This window comes from Octopus bimaculoides, chromosome 3, assembly GCF_046866305.1.
Source record: "Octopus bimaculoides isolate indiv1 chromosome 3, ASM4686630v1, whole genome shotgun sequence".
Classification (NCBI taxonomy): domain Eukaryota; kingdom Metazoa; phylum Mollusca; class Cephalopoda; order Octopoda; family Octopodidae; genus Octopus; species Octopus bimaculoides.
This window is the reverse complement of record NC_142930.1, coordinates 133,457,407-133,483,980: the sequence shown is the minus strand read 5'-3', so window position 1 is coordinate 133,483,980 and position 26,574 is coordinate 133,457,407. Positions and strand designations below refer to the sequence as shown.

The following is a 26,574-nucleotide window of genomic DNA, read 5'->3' as shown; positions in this document are numbered from 1 at the left end:
TCATTTGATACTGGATCACCTCTTCTAATGCTCCCTCTCTTGTAGCAAGACATTTACTTCTATCTCTGTCTCTTTCATCTTCTGACACAAGTTCCCCTCCTCAAATGCCCTGCCCCTCTCATAATTCCTTGTCTTGTGAGTTACTTGGTTACCCAGCCAGTGCTGGTGCCACATTAAAAGCATCCAGTCCACATTTTAACGTGGTTGACGTTTGGAAAGGCATCCAGCTGTAAAAATCATGCCAAAACTAACTTCACCTGTGCTAGTGCCACGTAAAAAGCACTGAGTCCACTCTGTGGAATGGTTGGTGTTAGGAAGGGCATCCGGCTGTAAAATTCCTACCAAAACAAATACAGTAGTCTAGAGTAGTTTTTCTAACTGGCTAGCTCCTGTTATCCATCCTACCCATACATGGCAGTTGGACATTAAATGATGATGATCCTTTCTGCATATCAAGCATCACCATTTTTCGTGACAGCATTAGGGTTCAGTCTTCTTTCCTGCTTGCTTCAATGTTGGAATTTCTCTAAATCTTTAAACACATTCAGATATGAGAAATATGACATCAACATACAGGAAATCATAGCTGGTCTTAAACTCAAACTCTTATAGTCTAGAGATCTATAATAAACAGGAGAACAAGAACTGAATCTTTGATGAACACCAAACAGCATACTGAATTATTTGCTGAACTTGTTAATCTTAACCTTGACAAATTTTGGAAGAAAAAAATACGCACATCCAAAATTTGAGTAACGAAGTCCAATCAGCTTCATCAAGTATTGAAAAGAGATGCAATTATAAATTTTGGCAAAGAGAGCAACAGCTCTTCAATATCCACTGAAAAACATAAGGGATATTAACACATTCAAATAAAATTTGGACAGTCTACTTTCTCAGGTACTGGATGACCATACATTAGAGCAAGAGACATATGAGGGCAATGGCATCAACTTCCCTCATTCACCATATATAACAATCCACATTGAGAACAGATATTGGTTGAAACCTGTAAAGGAGTGTGTAAAATTATGTAGCATCTTTATTGTTATCCATTAATCTCTTTCTCTCTCTCGCTTTTACTAATACTACTTCAACTACCATCTCCCTCCTATTACTTTTTCTTCCACCATTAAGCTGTTCATAATTTTCTTCCATTCAATGTCCTTACAAAAAACCAAACTATAGCAGCCTCTTGTCTCTCTTTCACTACTTCTTCTATTACTCCCTTATTTCCTCCACTATAGTTCTCAGCTACCAACCACTTATTCTGTTTCTTCCTAATTTATCACTCTTCTATTTATCCTCACAGTCATGTGTTGCCTTAAATGAATGGAGACAGCACAGACAGGGCAACCTCTTTTAATCTGGTGCCAATGAAAAATGCACCTAATACACATTGTTTAGTGGTTGGCAAATGAACAGAAGGGAACACTTTATTGACAAGATTCTTTGTGTTAACAAGATGATAATCTCATGTCACAATAAAATGCACCCAGTACACTCTGTAAAATGGTTATCATTATGAAGGGAATGCAACTGTTGAAAGCATGCCAAAAACAGAATGTACAAGAGACAGGTGGTCTCAGACCTGTCTAGAGGGACAGTAACACTATGGTCTCAGTCATTTGACCATAGCCATGCAAGAGCACCAGCTTCAAAGGTTCAGTCTATCAATTTTGACTTCAATATCAACTTTTGCAATCTCTAAACCACTCTAACAGACACAGTATATTCTCATACACATATACAAAACACTTCCACTGATTTTCTGCCCACTACATTCCAATAAAGCATTGGTTAACTCAAGGCTAGTGTAAAATAGGTGCTGTGTAGTAGTATAATCAAACTTGATGGAATGTCATTATGAAGTGAACTTTGTAATCACAGACCCATGCCAGCATTTGTCATTTGGAAGGGCATCAAGTTGCAGAAACCATACTAAAGTAGACATTGGGACTTGATGCAATTCTCTGACTTGTTAGATTTCATCAAACCATCTGGTCCTTGCCACTATGGAAAATAGATGTTAAATGATGATTCGATTCAATTTGTCTGTCTGTCTGTCTAATAGTTTGGACTAATTGTTATATGTTGAAATGTTGAGTAGAGCACTGGCACAGTTTGGGCTACCTGGTGCCATCTGCAGTCGGGGTATATTTCCATTGGATCTACTTTAGGAACTCTGCAGTGCTAGCTGAGATAATAATAATAGTAATTTCTTAAGTGATCAGAAGATGGATTTGGCATTAATCTTTATTTTGTACAATGATCATTTTGATCCATCCTGCTACTGTTCCTTGGTAGCAGGATGGGTCGAAATGACCATTGTACAAAATAAAGATTAATACCAAATCCGTTTTCTGGTTACTTGAGAAATTATTATTATTATTATATAGTCAGCTAGAATTCATAATGGCACCCAAGGTTTCACTCCGACATAAATATTATGCTAATGTAAAATTTATGCTCATATAAATATTTATGTTGCATATTTTAACTAAAAGCCAATATGGTACACATTGACAGGACAGCACAAGTGTCATGTAAATGAGGTTTTTGAATCTTGTTTTGACATGATTTACTGTTAGTGAAAGGAGATCCCTCTAAAATACCCAAATACCAGAAGGAGAAGAGTAAATACTCATTCTTCAATTTGACTGTCTTTATGTCTGAGCAGCTGTGTCTCTTGATGCACATGTGAAGTAAGAGAAAACCAATAATATTTACATAAATGCATCATGCACATACACAAATAAGTATGCATGTGCTGTTCCAAATATGCATACATAAATGGATATATGCAAATACACCTTTACATGCCCAATTATACACACATATACCCACAAATCATGAACTTCAAATAGCATGCCATACCATGTGGTGTATGCATATACAATTTGACAAACATTTTTGAATCCTAAGAACTGAATCACAATGAGACAGCCACTATAGGGTTGAGAGGTGCCACTATGTAATTGATACATGACTCTCAAGAAAGATATGCTACATATGGCTGAAGAATATAAAGATAGCAAATCACGAATATATTCAAATATTGATTGACTTCTGTATTGATTGTTAATCAATTAACAGGTGTGGCTGTGTGATAAGAAGTTTGCTTCCCAACAACATGGTTTTTGAGCTCAATTCCACTCTATGGCATCTTGAGCAAATGTTTTCAACTGTAGCCCTGGATTAGCCAAAGCCTCATCACTGGATTTGGCAGATGGAAACTGAAAGAAGCCTGTCATATATATGTGAATGTGTGTGTGTCTGTTACTATCCTTTTACCTTGACATTGCATGATAGCTGTAAATGAGTGTCACTCTCATCCAAGTGGTGTCTTTCATGAAAACATGTACAGCTATGGGAGTGGGGGGTAGAAAATATTACTTCACTTGGAAACGGGTATGGGTTGGCGACATGAAGAGCATCCAGCCATAGAAAATCTATCACAACAAATTCCATCTCACCCTTGTGGGTATGGAAAAGTGGATATTCAAACAATAACGATGATCATCATCATGATAATGATTTCAATGTAGCTGATCTTCTTTCAAGCAATGACTGAGACCTTTGGCATAATGTCATGCTTGAGAAGAAGACCCATTGAGCCGAGCAAAATCACAGTCAAAGCAGATACCAGTGTCACGTAAATGGCACCCATGTTGGTGGCATGTAAAAGCACCCATTACACTCTCGGAGTGGTTGGCATTAAGAAAGGCATCCAGCTGTAGAAAACAATGTCAAATCAGACTGGATCCTGGTGTAGCCTTCCAGCTTGCCAGCCCTGGTCAAACCATCCGACCCATGCCAGCATGGATAACAGACGTTAAATGATGATGATGACAATAATGATGACAAACTGTGACTGTGAATGTATGGGAACACATGAATATGCATTTGTGTGCTTCTTCATTCATTACTTCATGTGGATAAAAGTGTATATAAAGTACATATGTGTAGGTGTGCATATACATGCAGGTGGAAACATGCACACATGTGTGTGCATACATAACAATATATATAAATATCTGCATGTGTGTGTGATACATTTACATTTAAATATCTAGTTTTACACACTTCACATAGTCTTCGTAAGTACATTCATACAAACTTGTCTATTCAGACATAAAGACAAAATCAAATCAAGGAAGTATTTAACACCCACCACCTCCATCTACCCTTCTGGTATTTAGGGATTTGAAACTGGCCTCCTTCACCAACATTAAATCAGGACTAACATGAGATTAAAAAACCTTGACTATATGAAACTTGTCTGTCCTATCAACATCACTTTGTCGACCATTTTGGCTTTTAGCCAGAATCCACAAGTTGAATAGGTCAATACTTGCTATTCATTGCATCAACCCATATCTCTATATTCCCTGCCTCTACCCATCTACCCCTTATCTCACACTCTTGTGAACTTACCTGATCCTCTGCTTCTATCCCTGCAACTGTTCTGTCCCCATCCCCATCACATTCACCCTCATATTCCATGAGGATCCATCATGACACTTCATCCCTATCATCTTCACTCCCTTTTCAGCTGGAGTGGGGGTTAGCCATGTCTCTCCCCTCTACACCTCTTCCAATCGTTCTATCATCCTCTTGCCTCTCAGGACCTAGCATATGCCCCCTTCCTCAATGCTACATCCTGCTTCAGTCAAGGGGTCTTCTTTTGTGAACTACTTGCAACCTTACCAATGCTGGTGACACAAAAAGCCACTAGTACACTGTCTAAAGTGGATGGAATTAAGAAGAGCATCCCGCAGCAGAAACCCTGCCAAAACATGTCAGATCCTGTCAAACTTTGACCCATACCAGCATAGAATACTGACCTTAAATGGTGATGATTACACACACATACACACTACATCATCATGGTATGCTTATACATATAACATCAATGTATACCTTATATGAATACTATACATCATGGTCTCGAAGATGTCATAAATATACCTCTTTAAAATTCATGATGTAGAATATTTCATGGAACATTTACTTAAAAAAAAAAAAAAACTTCGAAATGAATGTTTTTTTTTTTTTTTTTTTTTTTTGGTGGGAAAGGGGATGGGAAGCTGTGATATTCATACTTTCCCAATGGACCTTAACAGCATATGTTGAAAATTTCTATCTAATAATTGAAACCAAGTCAGAATATGTTTTACTTTGAGTTTTGTTCTATCAATTTAAAGAATAATTATTATCATTATTACTAATATTGTTATTGTTATAAATACATTCTATGAACCCTGAAGATGAAAGTTTGTGGCATATATTAAAATGAAAACAAATTTGATTTGGTAACCTTTCTTTTTAACATAGTTTACATACTAACACTTAAGGAAAAAAAAAGCCAAAATAAAACTGATACTATACTAATATCTTTGTACAGTTTGTGACACACCAATTACCTACAACACATACTGGAACAATAGTGAAAAAAAAAAAACAATTCTACCATCACAATATTTAAAAATATATATTATACTAGAACAATACCTGAATATACATGTATTATACTATATGTTCTTGAAACAATATATATATATTTATATAAATATATATATATACTGTATCATATGGCATTTAAAAACATTTCTATTACTGCTCTTGTTGAAAATATATCATGCAAACAACATTAGTTGATCACCAGGCTATGCACATCAACCATGCATGCAATGCAGTTAGGGGACAGGGACAAGCAGAAATTTTATATATATGTATACACACACTTACAAAGCGGGATAAAATAAGGTTATTATTAAACACTGTGTTTGTAACGTCAAATAGCAAAGAAAAAAAAAAAAATTGAAACACATGTTTAAGGCATGAAACAAACCATATACAATGAAGATTTGATGAAATTGCTGAAATCGCAACTGTTCTGTGTGTATATGTGGTTGTTTGCATGTGTGTATATGCGCACGCGTGCATGTATGCAATTAGATACACCTGGGAAAGTAAAAACTGTAATAAAATTTGTTGGTATACAATTATTATTCAATGTATGTCTGTGTGCATATGTGCACGTGCGTTTTTGCATGCATGCGTGCATTTGTGTATACTGTTTGAAAACATGATTATAACACTTTTTTTTAATAGACTATCATTATGCTTATACAAGTTCTAGAGAGCAGGTCTCGTTCTTTATTACACTGTTAAAAATATGAAATAATGTCCAATGTTTTGTCTTTTATTTGTCTCAATCATGCAGTTATTTTGCATGTAACTTTACACATTTTCAAGACTAAGTACAAGAAAGCTCAAATGCTGTTGCGGAACCTGGTTTGAAACATCAGGATTTTTGTCTCCTCACAACATTTGAATTTATCTAAATTTGCACATGTTACTAAATAAATGTTGCCATCATCAACCACTGCTAGTTTGCTTGGTCTTTGGTTTTTATCGGTAATTAAAAACCCAGTTTATAACTGACATCAGCAATTACCAACCTAAGCATGTTGAGTTTTCGCTTTTGTATTTGGTTTGGAAGATTTCTTTCATGTGAACTTGTGTGCTGAAACATTCTTTGTTATATCTCGGGAGGGTCATTATGCTAATAAACACACACACACTGGTTATATTTTACTTCATCACTTTTATTAGTTAATTGGTTAATCAAATTAACCAATTAACTAATTGATTTTTTACTAGGGGACAGACAGACCAAAAGCAGATTTGAAGTAGAGAGGGTATAGGCGACGAAAGGACTTTGACAAACCTAATCAATCAATTGATTAATTGAATGATCAATCAATCAATTAATTAATTGGTTAAATAACTAACAAACTAACAAATTAAAAATAAAATAGTAACATAGGACCAGTGTGTGTGTGTGCTTATTGTTAGCACAATGACCTTCCTGAGAGAACAAAATTATTCTTGTTTTCAATGTATATCGACCATGTGGCCATGTCTAGTTTTATGTGACTCATAGCTATTTAGTGGAGTATATACATAACACACAACATCAAATTTAAGAAGTCTACAAAATGTGTGAAAGCACACAAGCAATTTAATTTAGAAAAAGCATTGGACATTTTTTATATATTTGGAAGAGTGCAATACAAAGGGAGATCAATAAGTCTGGAAAATTTCAATGTGAGCCATTAAAAACGTGTAATAGTCAAGGTTTCAATAGTATAAGCATTAGAGAGCTGCTCCCCATGTATGTATGTACGTATATATGCATATATATATATATATATATATATATATATATATATATATATATATATAATATGTATGTTTGTGCAGGAGTGTTCAATTCTAAAGATGAAAGTCCCTAATGAGAATCTAGTCTTATGCATTGTTTGGAATTTAAGGGGTCAGCATGGAAATATTTCATTAACTTATTGCCCCTACCCAATCACTACCACCATCAACAACAACCATTTTGGTAATACTTTTGTTTTGACATGGATCTTGTTTTCTAATCCAGTGATAGTCATTAATAAGGAAAACTCATTATCATTTACATATGATTAAACACCTCTATAAAAAAAAAAATTAAAAAAAATCTTGTCCCTATTGAAAGTTATATTTCAATTTTAGGTTTGTGAATAGAGAGGCAGTAAGAAGAATTTCTCTCAGAAATTCCTCGATCACTTAAGAATGGTTATGCTTGTTTGTATTGGAAAAAATCAATTGGTTTTTGTGTGTGGTTTTACTGTCATTTGTTTGTTTTCATGTGAGTTATGCAAAAAAGAATGCAACTAACAAACATATTTCTTGAAATCTGTTAAATAAAGTTGAAGAGTTGACACGGAGAGAATCATACGTACTAGGACATGTAGATGATGTGATATGGTGCTTTCCAAGTACAGACGTTCAATAAGGTAGTGGATTATGTGAAACAGTTTCAATCAATCATCAATCAATGTGTGTGTGTGTGCGTGTGTGTACACACAAGTTTATTGCTTTTATATTTCTATATTGGTTGTAAGAGTTCTAGCACAAACTCTGCTTTATCAAATTTAATATATGGAAGTCTAACAAAGGAACAAAGACTTAAATTTTAGGGATGGGTAGAGTCAATTAGTTCAACCCTCATACTCAACTGTGGAAAGAACAAGAAGTGGAATGTGGCAGGAATTGAATTCAGAATATCAAGGTATGCAACTAAACACCACAAGGTATTTTGTTTTTTACTCTTCTAAATTTGTCAATCCACTGTGTTTATCACAATTAATATCCTGGCTCTTCAACAGTCATGAAATTAATGAGCAAGTGGCTGAGTACTCCACAGATATGTGTACCCTTCACGTAGTTCTCAGGGAGATTCAGCATGACCCTTTGAATTATAGATACACCTTATTTTTGCCATTTGAGCAACAAAAAAAGTGTCTTGCTCAAGAACACAATGTGCTACCAGGAATCAAACTGAAGACCACTCTAACCACTAAGCCATGCACTTTGTAGAAAATGGCATCATGGTTAATTAAGTCTGAGAGACAAAACTTTCCAACAATACTTTTAGCAATTAAATATTTTAACTTGAAATATAATTCTTAAAATATGACTGAGAAAAAGGAATATTTGAATAAAATATTCAGTTTGATGTTTTCTCCACATTAATGGAAGAAAATGTTGAGGTAAAAATACTTGCAAAAAGTGGAAAATAAGAAAAATTTGTAGATATAAACAATATTCTCTCCAGACCAACAAAGATGTCTGAAGGAAGAGCACAGCCAATACAGCTACACACTAGTGCTATTGTAGGCATTGTCAGTGGACTGCAAAGACCTGGAAGAGCCAGCACAAATCCCCCTGGCAGACACTAATATTTCCTGTAATCCACCAGCTTAGATTGGATCCTTTTGTTTTTATGAACCCTAAAAGGCAAAGTAAACATCAGTAGGAGTTGAACTAAGAATTTACAGAGTTAGAACAAATACAGTGAAGCATTTTATCCAATGCTCCACTTTGCTGCCTTATACACACACATATATATTCACATGGAAACTATTAAATATTAGATATGTACACATATATTAGTATATACACACATATATATACATATACACACACATGCACATGCACAAACATATATATATATATATATATATATATATATATATATATATATATATGCAAACATATCTGCCGCATACATATATGCAAACACATACACAAACAGCATGGCACTAGTGCTAGTGCCACAATAGAAAGTGCCCAGTAGCTGTCATAAGGTGGTGGGCATTAGGAAGGGCTTTCAAGTATAGAAACAATATCAAAGCAAATATTGCAGCACAGTACAAACCTCAGACCCATTGGATCTTGTAAAATCAACCAACCTTTTCCGTTACTAAACACGGGTGTTAAATTATGATGATAATGATGACAAACACATACACATATTTACATATACTATATACATATATGCATATAATTATATATATGTATATGTTTATAACCATATGCATTTATATATATGAATGTATATGTGTCTTCCAAGCTGGTATGTGTTGGAGGATTGTAGCAAGCTCCAATGTCTGCTTTGGAATAGTTTCTATGGCTGGATCCCGCTCATAATTACAACCACTTCACAGAATGTACTGGATGCTTTTTTTTTCCATAACACTGTCACTAGTGAAGTCAGCAAATAACTTGCAAGACATAAAATTCAACTCAATTGTATGTAAACATACATACATATATGTACATACATGCGTGTGTATGCATTCATTCATGTACACATAATCATCATTGACAGTTGATATCCATTTTCCATGATGGCATGAGTACACACACACAAGCATAGGCAGCCAATTGGCAGAGTCATTAGAACATCAGACACATTGCTTTGTGGTAATTGCTTTGGCTATATACATTCCAAGTTCAAATCCTGCCATGGTCAAGTTTTCCTTTTTTTCAGATCCAATATGATAAAATTTCACTTCTGTAAATAGGCTGGTTCTTCTCTTTCTCTAAATTTTCTTCCTGCTTGTCTGTCTGTCTGTCTGTCTGTCTCCTCCTCTTCTTCTTCTTCTTCTTTCTCCTCCTCCTCCTCTTCTTCTTCTTCCCCTCCTCCTCCTCCTGGAAGAAAGTGACTGTAGCTAGACCTGGTGAAGGATGGGTTTTACAAGGTCTAAAATGCTTGCCATGCCATATGTCACAATGATAACCCTCTGACTCCATCAAGAGGGTAAGGGCTTGTAGAATGGCATTTTATATATATCATCATCATTTAATGCCTGTTTTCCATGCAGGCATGGGTTGGATGAATTGACAGGAACTGAAAAATGGCCAGGGGCTGCCCCAGGTTTTGGGATCTCTTTTGGTCTGGTTTCTACAGTTGGATGCCCTTCCTAACACCAACTACTCTACAGAGTGTACTGCTTTACATATATACATATAAACACACATACACACACATATATATATGAGTGTATATACACACACACACACACATATATATATATATATACACACATACATACATCATACATATATACATACATACACACATATATATATACATACACATACATATACACATATATACATGCAAACATATATATATATACATATGTACATATACATACATATATACATATATATACATAATATATATACATACATATACATATATACATACACATACATACATACACATACACATACATATATATATATACACATACATATATATATACATATACCTACATACATATATATACATATATCATACATATGCACACACACACACATATATATATACATACATACATATATACATTCATACATACATACATCATCATCATCATCGTTTAACGTCCGCTTTCCATGCTAGCATGGGTTGGACAATTTGACTGAGGACTGGTGAACCAGATGGCTACACCACGCTCCAATCTGATTTGGCAGAGTTTCTACAGCTGGATGCCCTTCCTAACGCCAACCACTCCGAGAGTGTAGTGGGTGCTTTTACGTGTCACCGGCACGAAGGCCAGCCAAGAGGTACTGGCAATGGCCACGCTCGAAATGGTGTATTTTACGTGCCACCTGCTGAGATAAATTTCCTGTGGGCAAGAACCCTTCCTATTGTCAGTCTTTACCCATTTCCAAACAAAGTAATAATTCTCTGTGGTTGGACATGTTTTTGCAGAAGACTAGAAACAGAGGATATTGCTTGTATGACAGTGACTCTCATTTAACAACTATTGCATGATATCAAGACAAGGAGACACAGGCACATATACCTATATATACACACACACACATATATATACATATAGATGTACATATATATATATATACATATAGATGTACATATATATATATATATATATATATATATATATATATATATATATATATATATATATATATACACAAGGCTGCCAATATAAACAAAAGGACCTACAGCATCAACTCTGGTGCCTTGGACAAGTATATTTGTTTCCACATATGCTTCTCCTGGAGCAGGTGTAAACACCACCTTAGTCTTCTTCAGGTATATTCTAAGTCTAAAAGCTGTAAAGCACTGGAAAAATGGTTTGTTATTTCTAACTATTGTGATTTGAGTGTTTCACAAGACCAGCATATCTTCAGTGTACAACAAATCACGAATAGGAGTTATAAAATCCTTTGAATTAGCTTTCAAATGATTCATATTAAGCAGAATACTCATCGCATGCTGTCAGACAAAAATGCCCAGTTGACAAATCTAAACTGCAAAGTATATGGGGAACAAAGCTGAACCAGAAAAATTTGGTGAGCACCAACTTTCCAAGATTCTCCACAGTGCATTTGTATTCACAGAGTCAAAGGCTTTTGTTAAATTAATGAAAACCTGGTAAAAGCACTTCTCTTCCAACTGTTTGATGACAAGGACCATATCTGTGGTACCTCTATGTGATCTAAATCCACATTGATACTCTTGGATAATGATAGAACATATATATATCTACAGCTGTTTCTATTAGAAATCTTGTGAATATCTTTCTGGCAGTTACAAGAAAACACCATGAAAGTTATCACAGTTTGATTTGGTACATTTTTCCTTATGCAAAGAAATCTGTATAGTATTTCTCTGATGCAATGGAACTGGTGAGCCATTTTCTGCATTGACAATTAGTGTTGTCATAAGATCAGCCACTACACCTTTACCATGCTTAATAATAGCTTCAGTTTGTATTCATCCATTGTAGATGGATTGTGAAAAGAAGATCAATGAAATGCTCCCATCATCTTCTAAGAATACTATCAGTAAATCCATCTTTGGAACAGCAGTGGATTGGTGTGGACCAAACATCTGTTTTATCAAGCTGTACATTATTTTGGAGTCTTTTTTTATTAAGGGCCAGTCAAATATTTTTGGATATACACAACCATCACATATTTTCTTCATTGCTGTCAGGTCTCTCTTCAAAGTCGATTTATACTATAGTGCTTCAAAATATCCTCTGCCTTTGAATGTTCCTTTATATGTAAATTAGGATTGAGCAATTTTTGGTATAATTTATGCTTCACATTTACAAGACTGGATGTTTCAGAAGCATTTTCAATGAACCAATTTTAGAAGCTGTGGCATAAAACTTTTGTTTGAAGTCTGACCATGAACCATTAGGTTATGAATTTACTAGAGCTCTACAAAATAACTCAGATATTGTAGGATGCTGAAGATTCCAGCTTTCAACCATCTTAGAACCTTGTGTTATTCTTATCTTTTACTTGTTCAAGTCATTGCCATGTAGCCATGTTGGGGCACTGCCTCGCAGAGGGTAGCCAAGCAAATCAACCCCAGTACTTATTTTTTAAGTCTGGTACTTTATTCTATCAGCCTCTTTTGCTGAACTGTTAAGTTATGGGGGCATAAACAAACCAAGTGGTGTAATATCAAACACAAACACGTATATAAGTGACAGGCTTCCACACAGTTTGTGTCTACAAAATTCACTTACATGTCATTGGTTGACTCAGGGCTATAGTAGAAAACACTTGCCCAAGGCACTGAACATTGGAACTGAACCTGAAAACACATGGTTGCAAAGCGAACTTCTTAACTACACAGCCATGGCTGCACCAGTTGTAGATTGTTTTCCAACAACCAGCTTCAATTTTGTTCATACAAGGTAGTCATCTGTCCAACACAGTCCCAAACAATACTTTAACATTACAAATATCAAGAATGTTCAGCTTACATATTATCACAAAGCCTGCAAGATAACCTTGCTATGAATTAGCGTTGGTGCAGGTAACCTAACACCTGTGTTCCAGGTGGAACTGTATACTGCATGTTACAAGACCCACTTTTATATGCTCTTTCTATTAATAACCCTCACCTGTTTTTCAAGTAAGGGTTATTTGGGGGGGTTTCCTCTTTAACTTCACAGGTCTTCAAAAGCATTGAAGTCACTGGTTAGAATATCAACATGGAAGGAATGTAAACATTACCATAGCTTTCACTCAAATGGTGACAAGTGAAATATCAACATTCATGCAAACATATGCATGCATGTGCACATCTATGCACACACACACACATACATGCATATACCCCACAGTTTACTAAAGTATCTATTGACTGAATCCACTCATGAGGCATTAGTCAGCCCAGGGCTGAGATACTTGCCCAAGGTCCCACATAGTGGAAAGAAACTGAAGCTGCATCATTGTGGAGCAAACTTCTTTACCAGACAGCAAAGCCTGTAGAAATATATATCCTTTATCTCTTATTTGTTGCAGTTATTGAACAGCAGCCATGCTGGGGCACTGCCTTGAAGGGTCTTAGTCAAATCAATTAATTCCAGTAATTATCTATTGTAAACCTTCCACTTATTCTATCAGTCTCTTATGCCAAACTGCTGAGTTATAAGGAAGTAACCAAACCAACACTGGTTGTCAAGAGATGGTAGGGGACAAACACAAACACACACACACAATGGGCTTTGTTCAGTTTCCATCAACCAAATCCACTCATAAGTCATTGGGTGACCTGGGGCTATAGTAGAAGACACTTGCCCAAAGTGCTAGGTAGTTTTCAGTCACTTTTAACTTCAAGTGGAACTTTATATTTAGTTACTAACATATCTTCAATTTCCTTTACAGCTAATATAAACATGCAAAGACACACAATTTTGATATACACAGTTTTAATATTTAATTTGAAACATGATTAATTGTAATTTGTAACTGATACTGAATTACAAAGCTCTAAGATAAAACACATTACTTGCTTCTGTCTAATCGGCTGAAAATAGATATATCATTCCCACAATGAATGGTTGATATTAAAAAGGATATTCAACTGCAACACACTACCTGCTCAATAAAATTAGTTAAGCTGTCATTAAGTGAAATTTCAAATAGGAAATGGAATTACCATAATACTAATGTTGACTTTTACAAAAGGATTCCTAAAGCAAGGTTATCAATTTACTAATGCACAGTTTTTTTTTTTTTCTTAGAATACAGAAATACAAAATGAATGCTCCACCATGAAGATAAGCAATTCATAGACAGAAGTCTACAGGATTTGCTTAGTCCATTTAAGTCTTGGACTGAGTGGGGATGCCCATGAACTTTGCAAGTTCTTCCAAAATGGGGAAGCCAAAGTGATTGGACAATTGATGAGTAAACTGTTTGGTGGTTTGTAGTTCTAGGTTACGGGCTCTTGTTTTATTAACCCTTAAAAAGGTGATAATAAAATAAGAACTGCTGAGATAACTACGATGAATAGTTATGAAACTGAACTATGTCTGTGCACTGAATTGAATGTTAACTCATCTGTTGTGAACCAAAAGTCAGTTGGAGGGTAGTTGAGAAAGAGATGGAGAGAGAGAGAGATAGAGAAAGATTAAAAATACAAAAACAACAGTTTGAAAATAGAATTTGAAACAATTCTGTGTTTTCAGGGTGATATATTTAACTTGATCACATATGCATCTTGCATCTGACATAATTCACAATAGCTCTGAGCACTGATTAATGAACAAATTACATTACAACATACAAGCATTACTTAATAGGTAAAATGCTGAGAAAGAGAGAAGAGGTTCAACTGTAGTGGACACCAGAGATTTCATTTCCCCTCACATATCCAGTCTTTCTTAGTGAAGTCAAGTACAAATGCCACAAAAGCCCTGCAGAGTTAAAACAATCTGGTTCTCCAGTTTAATAGGCATTCTGAAATTCTATGTCATAGTCTAAGTTTACTTTGATTGTTTGGGACAATTTATAGGGAAAAAGAAATGAAGTTATATGACATCAATTGCAACAGGTACCAAGCCTAGTTTCAATGGTGTCACTGTGTTCCAACCAAAAAAAGACATGGGAGAGGAATTCTCTTCCAGCTACATTAAAGCTGACAACCTCTTCCAAAATACAATAGTGCAAGAACAACACTTGAACATGGACAGAGCAGAAATTGGGAAGACTTTGAGGCGTAGACAACAGTATTATATTACTAAGTGCTATATAACTAAGTCAAACTTGAATCCACGCCATTACTATATAGAAAATAAAAAGAAAATAAAGAAGAATCATGCATATCAAAGCAATTGATATTTATTGAGTGGAATTTATAAACCCACTTGTTTAGAAAAAATAGAATTTCCCTGAGCAGATTTGTCCTTTTTTTTCTTTGATAGCAAAAAAGACAATAGTATTACACAAAATATTGCAGCAGCAGACAAACAGTTGTTCCTTATTGCACTTATACTGCATAGCAGTTTACAGAGTGACATGACAACCATTCATGCTGAGAATGACACAAATACTTAACAAAAGGAATATGAAAAGTAGGCGATAATTTATGAGAGAGAGAGAGAAAGAGACAGATAGATAGGCAGATAGATAGATATAGATATAGAGAATGAGAGAAAGAGAGAGGGAGAAACAGAAAGAGAGAGACAGAGAAAACTGTAATATGTACCTCAACTAAATGTGGTAGACTGTCAAAGAAGACTTCCTTATCTATAGTTAATTTGTTGTTGCAGTAGACTATATGGTAATGCTCAACTTTCCTCTGGTGACACACACACAATGTGTAGTCTCCGGGGTAATTCTGGCTTTCTCGCAGTAAAAACAACCCATCTTCCATCATTTTAAGAAGATCTTCAGCTTCTTGACGTGTGATCTTTCCATGAAACCATCTACAAAAACCGGGCAGATTACACATCACATAGGGTTTAACAGAGCCAGAATGAAAAATTGTGGAAATTCTCAAGCAAGAAAAGATAACCCAGGATTTCATTCCTCTCCTTGAAAGTAAGGGTTTTATTAGTAAATTAGGCAATAGTGCAAACTGAAAAATGAACAGCTGTTTTCAAAAAACAGTTAATAAATCCAATTGTTTATTGGTATTTATTAAAAACAGTAACACAAACCATAAAAAAAAAACAAATTAATTTAAAAATAAAATTTTAAAAAATTTGTATAAATGTCAGAACTTTAAAACAAAAATATTAGTTACTGATATGCCTGATTTATCTGTTACTCACTTGTTCTGTGTGTGTGTGTGTGTGTGTGTGTGTGTGTGTGTATGCTGACAAATCAATATGAATGCATGTATCTCCAGGAGATAAATGTACACACATTCACATATACATACACATGTATTATATACATATGCATATACATTATGCACAGGCATACACACATATATATATATATATATATATATATATGTGAGTATATATATATATATATGTGAGTATATATATATATATATATATATATATATATATATATATATATATATATATGTATATATATATATATATGTATGTATATATATATATATATATATATATATATATATATATATATATATATATACAAACACACATATATATACAAGCATATATATATATCTATTCACACATTCATAAGGATACATAAACACACACATGCACATAAATACATACACATCAATATATAGATATATGCATACATATATACATAGATATAAATATATATATATATATATATATATATATATATATATATATATATATATACATGCATATACATACACACACATACACACATATATACATATACTATTATATATGTCATACATGTATATCCATCATATATTTGTGTATAAACATATACTCAGACACAAACACACACGTTCCACATCATCAGATTTATCTCTTGGTGAGCAGATCTTCCATACCATGGGATTTGTATTCTGGCTGTTGTTAATTATAGCAGGCTACAATTATCTAGCAAACTACACATGTCACAAACAAGACGAGCTGGTCATTGATGTTGCCTAGCTCACGTGACCAAAATACATATCCTATGATCAGGTTCTCTAATGGCTATGATATGAATCTGATAATGTGAAACTGAAACTCTTTATTGGTCATTTTGTGGATGTAAAATCTACATAAAGTTATATATATATATATATATATCAAAAGGATGTGTTATAATACTATTCCATATATATATATATAAATAAATAAATAAATATAAATATTGTGTGTGTGTGTGGAGATATATGTATATATGAATGCAGTTATATATATATGTATATATATAAATGCATTTATGAGGGTGCGTGTATTACATACATATATATACACACATATATATGGCTCTGTATACATGTTTGTGCGTGTGTGTGTGTGTGTGTGTAAATGTATAGAAATATACACATAAATACATATTTTATATATATACATACATACATATACATATATATATATAAATATATACATACATATATATATATATATACATACATATATATACATACATATATATATATATACATACATATATATATATATACATACATATATATATATATATACATACATATATATATATATATACATACATATATATATATATATATACATATATATATATATATATACATATATATATATATATATACATATATATATATATATACATATATATATATACATATATATATATATATACATATATATATATATACATACATATATATATATATATATATATATATATATGAATATAGATTCATACATGTATCTGTGTGTGTGCACATGCACATACACACACACACGCATTAACATGATTGATTCCCATCATGCACTTGAATTCCTTTGGAGTTTCCTTAACTCTCAATGATTTCTACATTGAGAATCTACAGGATCTTCTAAAAGCTAAAACCCCAATACCCAGATATTGGTTTGTGAATACCCTCTTTAACTACTGCACAAGGAATTTAAGTAAGTTTCCATGAAATATAGACACTGTGAGAGTGACATGTGGAGTTTAGATCGGGCTATCCCCTGAAAGCATGACATTGGGAATAGATCATTTCATGTTTTTCTTCTGAAATTCCATTCTACTGATTCAAACAATAACTATTGAAATCGTAGCAGTCCTATGCCATTACATAAATGAAGCACTTTCTTCGTTTTACATTTGTCATCTTCACAAGAGACCATAGTTACATATTGTTGTTGTTGTTTAGCAGCATGTTAGCTCTGATTAAGTATTACTGTGATCAAAAGCCTTCCAGCCATGACCAATCTCCTTAACCATGTTTAGTTTATTCTGGACAACAGTATCTAATGCCCTCTATTGAGAAGGTAGGGAGTGATTTTAATAATAATAATAATAATAATAATAATCTTTCTGCTATAGGCACAAGGCCTGAAATTTTTGAGGAAACGGAAGTCAATTATATTGACCCCCAGCACTCAGCTGACACTCATTTTATCAACCCTGAAAGGATGAAAGGCAAAGTTGACCTCAAAATGTAAAGAGCCGGAAAGAATGCTAATGAACATTTTGTCTGAAGCACTGATTATTCTGCCAGCTTGTTGCTTTATAAATAAATAAAATAATAATAATAACAATAATGATAATAATAATAATCCTTTCTACTGGAATCACAAGGCCCCAAATTTTGGGGAAGGGATTAAGTCGATTACATTGACTCCAGTGCGTATGTAACTGGTACTTATTTAATTGACCCTGAAAGGATGAAAGGCAAAGTCGAGCCCGGCGGAATTTGAACTTGGAATGTAGCGACGGGCAAAATACTACAAAGCATTTTGTCCAGCATACTAACAATTCTGCTAGCTTACCGCTTTCAATAATAATAATAATCCTTTCTACTGTAGGTACAAGGCCTGAAAGTTTTGGGGAGGGGATAATAATAATAATTGTCATCATTTAATGTCTGTTGTCCATGCAATTACAGCAATGGTTTCAAATTTTGACATTAGGTTAGCAATTTTGAGAGGACGAAAGTTGATGACATCAACCAGATTGTCCAACTGGGAATCATTTTATCAACCCTGATAGGATGAAAGTCAATCTCAGCAGTATTTGAATTCAGAACACAAAGAGTGAGAAGAAAGGCTGCTAAACATTTTGTCCAGTATGTTAATGAGTCTGCCAGATTGCTGCTTCAATAACGATAATAATAATAATTAGTACAGCTGCAGAAAACAGTGTTATCAGGGACAGCTAGGATACTTAAGAAGGCTCTTGGCATCCAAAGCTACTTGTTGTAACCCGATGCTAGGATTCTTTTCTCTTCCAAAAGTCTAATCTGTTGAGTGTATATGAATAAATAATAATAATAATAATAGTAATTTTGTCTAAAAACAAATGCATGATATTCCGTTCATATTTTGAATTGCTGTATTTCTGTGTTCTTTTCATTTTTCACTTTGAAACCAAAGAAGACAGACAGACATACTGTCGAAGTACTGTTCAATTCAACATACGGAGTCCAATATCTATTACAAATTGTATCATGCTCTTTTTATTGATTATTTATCTTTGTGAATAGTTACATCAATCTTCATAAATTAATAATAATAACAATAATAATAATAATAATAATAATAATAATCATAATCATAATAAAAATGATAATAATAATCCTTTCTACTATAGGCACAAGGCCTGAAATTTTTGGGGGAGGGGTTAAGTCGATTACATCAACCCCAATACTCCACTGGTATTTAATTTATTGACACCAAAAGGATGAAAGGCAAAGTCGACCTTGGCAGACTTTGAACTCAGAACGTAAAGACAGACAAAATGCCGCTAAGCATTTTGCCTGGTGTAGTAACAGTTCTGCCAACTTGCTGCCTTGATAATGATAATGATAAAGAGAAACCTACATCTATTTTTGAGATATGAACTCATGAAGTTTTAACAGAATCATGTATTGTAAAATTTGCAATTTAGTATTTTAAATAAAATAAAAACCACAAGAAAGTAAATATTTATAAATAGATTTACTATTTACCGGCTATAATTTCAATCCCCTCTTAATATTCTTACTTATAAAGTTTGAAAATTTGCAAATTTTAATCTACTCTACACAAAACAATGCCTTGCATATTTATTGCTAATACATTTCCAAGAGATTCAAATGGGAATAACATGCTAATCGCTGTTGTGTTTTGTCACAAGAGAACAACTTCTCCTTTACAAAGAATATGTGTTCGTAACTTATCACATAGGGTACTGCCAATCTGTAATCATATCAGGTATTGCCTACCTGTTAACATATGGTGCTGCCTACCTATTATATAGGCTGCTGTCTAACTATTATCAACTATATCTAATTTATATTTTGTGCAACCAACTAGTTATAATATAGAGTGATGCCTATCATATGGTAAGCTAACTGCTATCATATAAAGTGCTTCCTAGGTGCTACGCTATAGTAAACTGCCTAACTGTTATCACGGAGAATACTGGCTATCATTACCAAGTAGGATGTTGCTTATGCATCATGTAGGATAGCACTTAACTGTTGACATACAGGATGCTGCGTAACACAATAGCAGCCTGTGTGCATATTACAAGAATCTAACTACATCCATGCAAATCTGAAAAATGGCAAGGGCGAAAATTAAGTAGGCATTTCAATTCAGCGATAAGTAAACATCTGCATGCCTGAAAAATAAATGAATCCCAAGAATATTAGATAAGTTAGGGTTTGAGGCAAGGGTTGTTGCTTGTGGTGGCAGCGACAGCAGTGGTGGTAGTGGTGGTGGTGGTGGTGGTGGTAAAAATAAACAGTTAGAATCCAGGCTGCATCTGTGAGAGTCCAAAGCAGAAAAAAAAAAGAAAAAAAAAGAAAAATGAAAAACAAAACAAGAAAAAATTAAATGCAAAAAAAAATAATAATTGCGTACAAATGGTCATCACTGTTGCTGTTATTATTATAATAATTATTATTATTATTACAATTATTACTACTTTATATTAATGTATCTAATATGAGAAGTCATTCAGAAAAGTGATTGCTATTATTTACTAAACTAACTATTTATCTAGCAAATGTGATGATGATCGAAAAGAACTCTATAGTTCTAATACTAATATTCACTAATTAGTAAAAACCAAATGAAAACCTTCAGTCACCATTCATGTCTCTTTCTTTCTCTCTCTCTCTCTCTCTCTGATAGTAAATCTATTCACTGTACAAAACCATTTAACGGTAGAAGCATATTGTTAGGAAACGGGGCCCTATCACAACTGTGTAATATACGGCATAGATACATGAACAGAAGTGGCATCGGTGCCACTTAAATCAACACTAAAGAACAGAACAGAAAAGAAATCTTTCAAAGAGAATCTATTCCTAAGTATTCTTGAATAAGTTGGTTATCAAGTTAAACTCTCAGAAAATTCCAAATGCTCAAAATCTAAGCACATTGAATGTGTGTTGCATGTACATGTGAGATTCCATATAGATGCGCATGTATTTTCTCAAAGACAAGATCATATTTACATATGCTTATTCATGTACGTGTGTGTGTATATCTGTCTGTGTATATATATATAATATATATATATATATATATATATATATATATATGCATGTATGTATGTGCAAAAATCTGCCAATTTCTTTTTTTTTTAATATACACTACACTTTGAAAGACAGCTGTCATAAACAAGACTGGATATAAAGATAAAACACAAGAGACAAACTAATGAACAAAATAAAATACAACAATAACAACAACAAAAAATAAAACAACAATTTGACTGACATTCCAGAGAGATGACAAGATAAACCAATTAATGACTGACGGATCCAGACTGACAATAACGGACAACCAATATATAGAGATAAGGTAAAAAAGAAAGGAAACCAATGGATTTGGTTGTAATTTCTTCAATGAAAATATACAGTTTAATTTTTCAAAAATTAAATCATTTCACAAAGCCAGAAAAAGTATAAATCCAGCTATGAGTCAATTGCTCCAAAAATGAGTTCACATCAAATTAATAATGATTTAGGTTTTTTTCTTTTTTTTCTTCTTTCTTTCTTTTTTTTTTTTTTTTTGGAGTAAATCCAATTATTCAAGTTGATTACAAACATTATGGTATTTCATTTTATTTTTCTTTCAACGGCAATGAGGAGTATGGGCTAAAGAAAGGAGGGAGGCAAGATAACAATCTAGGGAACAAAGAAGGCTGGTTGTTCTGTTCTGAGGAATTATTAAAAGAATCTCTATGAACCTGTAAGATATAGAACATCTATATATATACGTATGTATGTATGTATGTATATATGCACATCTATAAAATGGAGTCAACAAAAAAATAAATTGTATGGAATACAATAGAACAGTGTGTGTGTGTGTGTGTGTGTGTACTTGTATGTGTGGCTCTGTGTGTGTGCATGCACGTGTAACTACATATACCTACAGACTATAAAGTAAATATTTTACTATAAAATGCAATAACAGTGTTAATAGATACAGTATGAACTAAACATGACCTATCAGAACATTAAAAAAAAAAAAATTGAAACAGCAAAAATAACTTTTCTTGTAAAACTAAATAGCATTGAGTTTTAAGAATTGCAGAAGTTAGCTCTTTTATTGCAAAATAACAACTGGGATACTTAATCTATGTTATTTATGGAATAGATGATACAGAAGTGTAAGAAGACCAAACCAAGAGAAGAGCAATGGCTCTGTTAGATGAGAAAACATTTCCAAACTACTTGAAATTGCTTTAGAGCTAAAAATGAAGGATTATTCTAATGAGCAGGAAATTCAGGCAGCTCTTCAACTATATAATTAAATTCTAAATCACACTTAAACAGAAGTACATAATAAGGGTTCATGCCTTCAGTATAAAGCATCAATAATGAAAAAAAAAATGACATAAATAAATAGGAATCAGACAAATGAAGAAGCTTGCTTAAGATATTCAATGCAAGAAAAAAAAAATTTTCATTTTATAAGCTCGAGAATTAATTTCTAATTATTTAACACTTGATTATCCCAAAAATTTAATCACTGACAAAATTAGTTTCTAATTAAACTGCAAAGCTTCTAATTCAATAAACCCAATGCCGACAGAGTTAAAACTGATGTATTTGAGAAAGTGGTGAGTAAATATATGAGATTGGATGCTTAGAGAGAAAAAAATAAAGAAAACATTTTTTTTTTAAAAAAGAACCCACTGTAGTTTATACATTGTTATGAATATTTGGATATGTATGTGTGGTTGGATGTTTTATGAGCTATCTCATGATTTAGTGACACATCTAGTCATAAAATATAAGTAGAGCAAAGATGCAAGTTATGCAATTATCTTCAGTTTGTTGTTTAATCACAAACTAGTAATAGCTGCAAAATATTTTCACTATCTGGCAGACATGCACAAATGTTTAATAAATCAAAAAACAAAGAAAACTGTGTTGAGAACAGAGGCGGCTCTGATGGAAAGAACGGAGATGCCTCCAATGAATGGAAGTATCTCCAAAGAAAAGTATACCTCAACTAACTCCAGTAGAGTATCGAACTGAAGATCACCACCATCGACTTCAACCTTATTGTTAGTCTGTAGCACACGATAGTGCTCCACTACATCCCCAGGGATGACTAGCGACAAGGTGTAATCCCCAGGGTAATGGCCATTCTCTCGTACAAGGAATGACCCTATCATGTGTCCAGCCAGAAGAGATTCTGCTTCTTCTCGGCTAACTTTTCCATGATACCATCTGCAACAAATACCACAGGCTGCTAAAGGAAACAGTTGCATAAAAAAAAACATAAAAAACATCCACAAAAGAAAAAAAAAAGAAAAGGAAAGATACACAGTTAAATTAAATCATATATTAATATCAAAAGCTTTTAATTAGTTAAAAAGAACCACTCCAAAATCATAACTGTATAAAAAACCTTCAGTGTCCTGGAAAATTTCCAGGCAATTGACATACATTTATACATAAACACATTTATTTTTGTTGGTTTAGCACCAGGTTTTTTTTTTTTTTACCAATCTGCAATATAGGTTCTTTCTGTATTCTTGTTGGTGGATCAACTTAGCTAGTTTTCTTTAGCATCTCTCTCTCTCACACACACGTTTTCAATGACTGTAATGCCACTCAACTCCAGTAATTAAACCACTCATTTTTGTTGTATGTCCATAATAATGCAGCCATTTTTCTTTCAGACATCAACCAAAGATTTCTCAAGTTCACCTTCACTAAACCTGTCCTTCAACTTGATCATAGAACATACTTTCATAGCTGTACACACACCATATATCAGGTTCATGCTTCACAAAACATGTGTGTTTCATATAGAACCAATTTAACTTCAACAGACACAACAGTTCAATAAATTTTTACTCACTTTGTACCTAAAACATAACCACTAGATGTTGATTAAACTGTTCAAGTAAAAAACATTTATCTATGGCCTTCTGCAAGCTCTGCTCCAAGTAGTCCCTTACAGCATACACTTAGGACAACAGGGAGTCTCTACATGGTCACACGACCTGCTAGAAATAGCAGCCATATATCTCAAAACATACCCAACTGTCTTAGAAAAGAACACAATGTGGTCCTGGGTTTCTTTGCATGAAGGAAGCTGGGATAGTTGTGGCAGAAACACCTTTGATCATAGGTCTGTTCAATGAAAACTGACCTGGAGATTAATGAACAACAGTAGTAATTGCAATAAATGATGAGATCTACTAATTGCACCTAATTGCTCAGCTGACTACTTTAGAACTATTTATATGCCATAGATCTGCTCATACTGGACTGACTAGGCAGAGGGGGAAATTTACAATTAGAATTTCACAGAACCTTTGTAGTTATGAGTGTTTTTTTTTACGTTAATTATTGTCAAAGCAAGACAGAGACAATTAACCAACAATTTGGCTGAATAATTTCAATCAATTTTGATTGGCTAATTAGCAGAGTCATCAGAGCATTAGATAGAGTGCCTTGTGATATTAGTTCTTTCTGATTCTCTGTGCTTCGAGTTCAAGTTCTCCAAGGTCAGTTTTGCTTTTCATTCATTCAGGAATGATAAAAAAAAGTAATACCCATCCAAGGGTACTGTAAAGACATCCAGTTCTTGTGTTCTGAGTTGAAATGACCCTACAGAGCCCAACCCCTAACTTGTTGACTCACCTGCTTCTTGAGTTTGATGGAAGACTACTATTAGAGGTACACTTAAGCCCTATTGAAAATATTTTGCATTGGAAATTCTGCATTTTTTCCATGACACATAAAATACATACATACACAAACATCAAATAATGGTATCATACATTTGACAATATTATTCAGAAATATTAGGAATTAAAAATAAGTGATTTATTACAGTTTACCTTTATTACTGGAATGGAACTCCAAAATAAAAAAATAAATAAAATAAAAGGTAAAGAGAATTTAAAAAAAACAACATTTCAATTCTTAAATGTTGAAAATGCGATGAGTACGGAAGACATTTCACAGAAAAAAAAAGTCAAAATAAACAAAGAAACAAAACAAAAAACAAACACATGAGCCAGAGCATTTGTGTTGCTATGATCTCAGTTTCTACTATGGCTATTGCATGGTAGATGCAGGCAATCCTTTGCTTAAACACCACCACCTGACCCATAACTACCTTTAGCAATGTATGAAGTCATTTTGTAAGAAATTTCAACCAGATGTCTACTCTGAGGATAACTTCCTTCCTCTCACCAATCCCAGAGATCCTAAATAATAATATATACACTCAACCCCGTTTGAAAGCCTCTAAAAGATTTATACAACCCAGCGATTAGCAGTTTTGTGGTGCATGGAAAGGAGATAAATCTGTGATGGCCAGTAATTTCATAGGTACTTCCTATACCCATTGCTGGTTCTTATACAATATTGTTCCAATCTAAAGCATCAGCAACAAAACACCAGCAATAGATTTGAACTCCCAATTCATGAAAAAGTAGTCTCCTGTTTTATTAATTCAACCAACTTTACCTATTTTAAAATAATATAAAGAGAGCCTCTTTGGAGATCATTCAAGCAGTTAGAAACAGTAGACAAATTTCTAACCAATCACACAGCCTATTAGAAAAGAAAAGCAGGTCACAACTGGAACTCTTGGCTGAGCTGACCTGGTACTAATAATAACAAAACAGCTGTCATTCTCACCTCAGTATTCATTGGTTGTTACTAAAAAATATAATAGTATCCAGTAGTTAAACAACTGACTGTTCTTCCTGCTTCAATAAATATTCTTAAAAATTGAATAATATAATTTACTTGAAGCAAAGTGGAATACAACTAAATCTGATTAAGAAAACCACAACAATACACTGTTGGAA

General features: G+C 33.5%; 1 protein-coding gene across 34 annotated transcripts in view; it reads right to left on the bottom strand.

The window, feature by feature from the left end:
- The window catches only part of LOC106877319 (tyrosine-protein kinase CSK), a 354,354-nt gene that overhangs the window by 23,856 nt on the left and 303,924 nt on the right, over positions 1–26,574 (bottom strand). For 17 of the 34 annotated variants that reach the window (XM_089349669.1, XM_089349666.1, XM_089349671.1 and 14 more), the window contains one exon: positions 23,743–23,968. In XM_089349669.1, the coding sequence (XP_089205795.1) occupies positions 23,743–23,968 (226 nt within the window). Of the gene's footprint in view, positions 1–15,892; positions 16,113–23,742; positions 23,969–26,574 lie in introns of all 34 variants that reach the window. The other 17 variants (XM_089349674.1, XM_089349682.1, XM_089349681.1 and 14 more) reach the window with 1 other exon arrangement.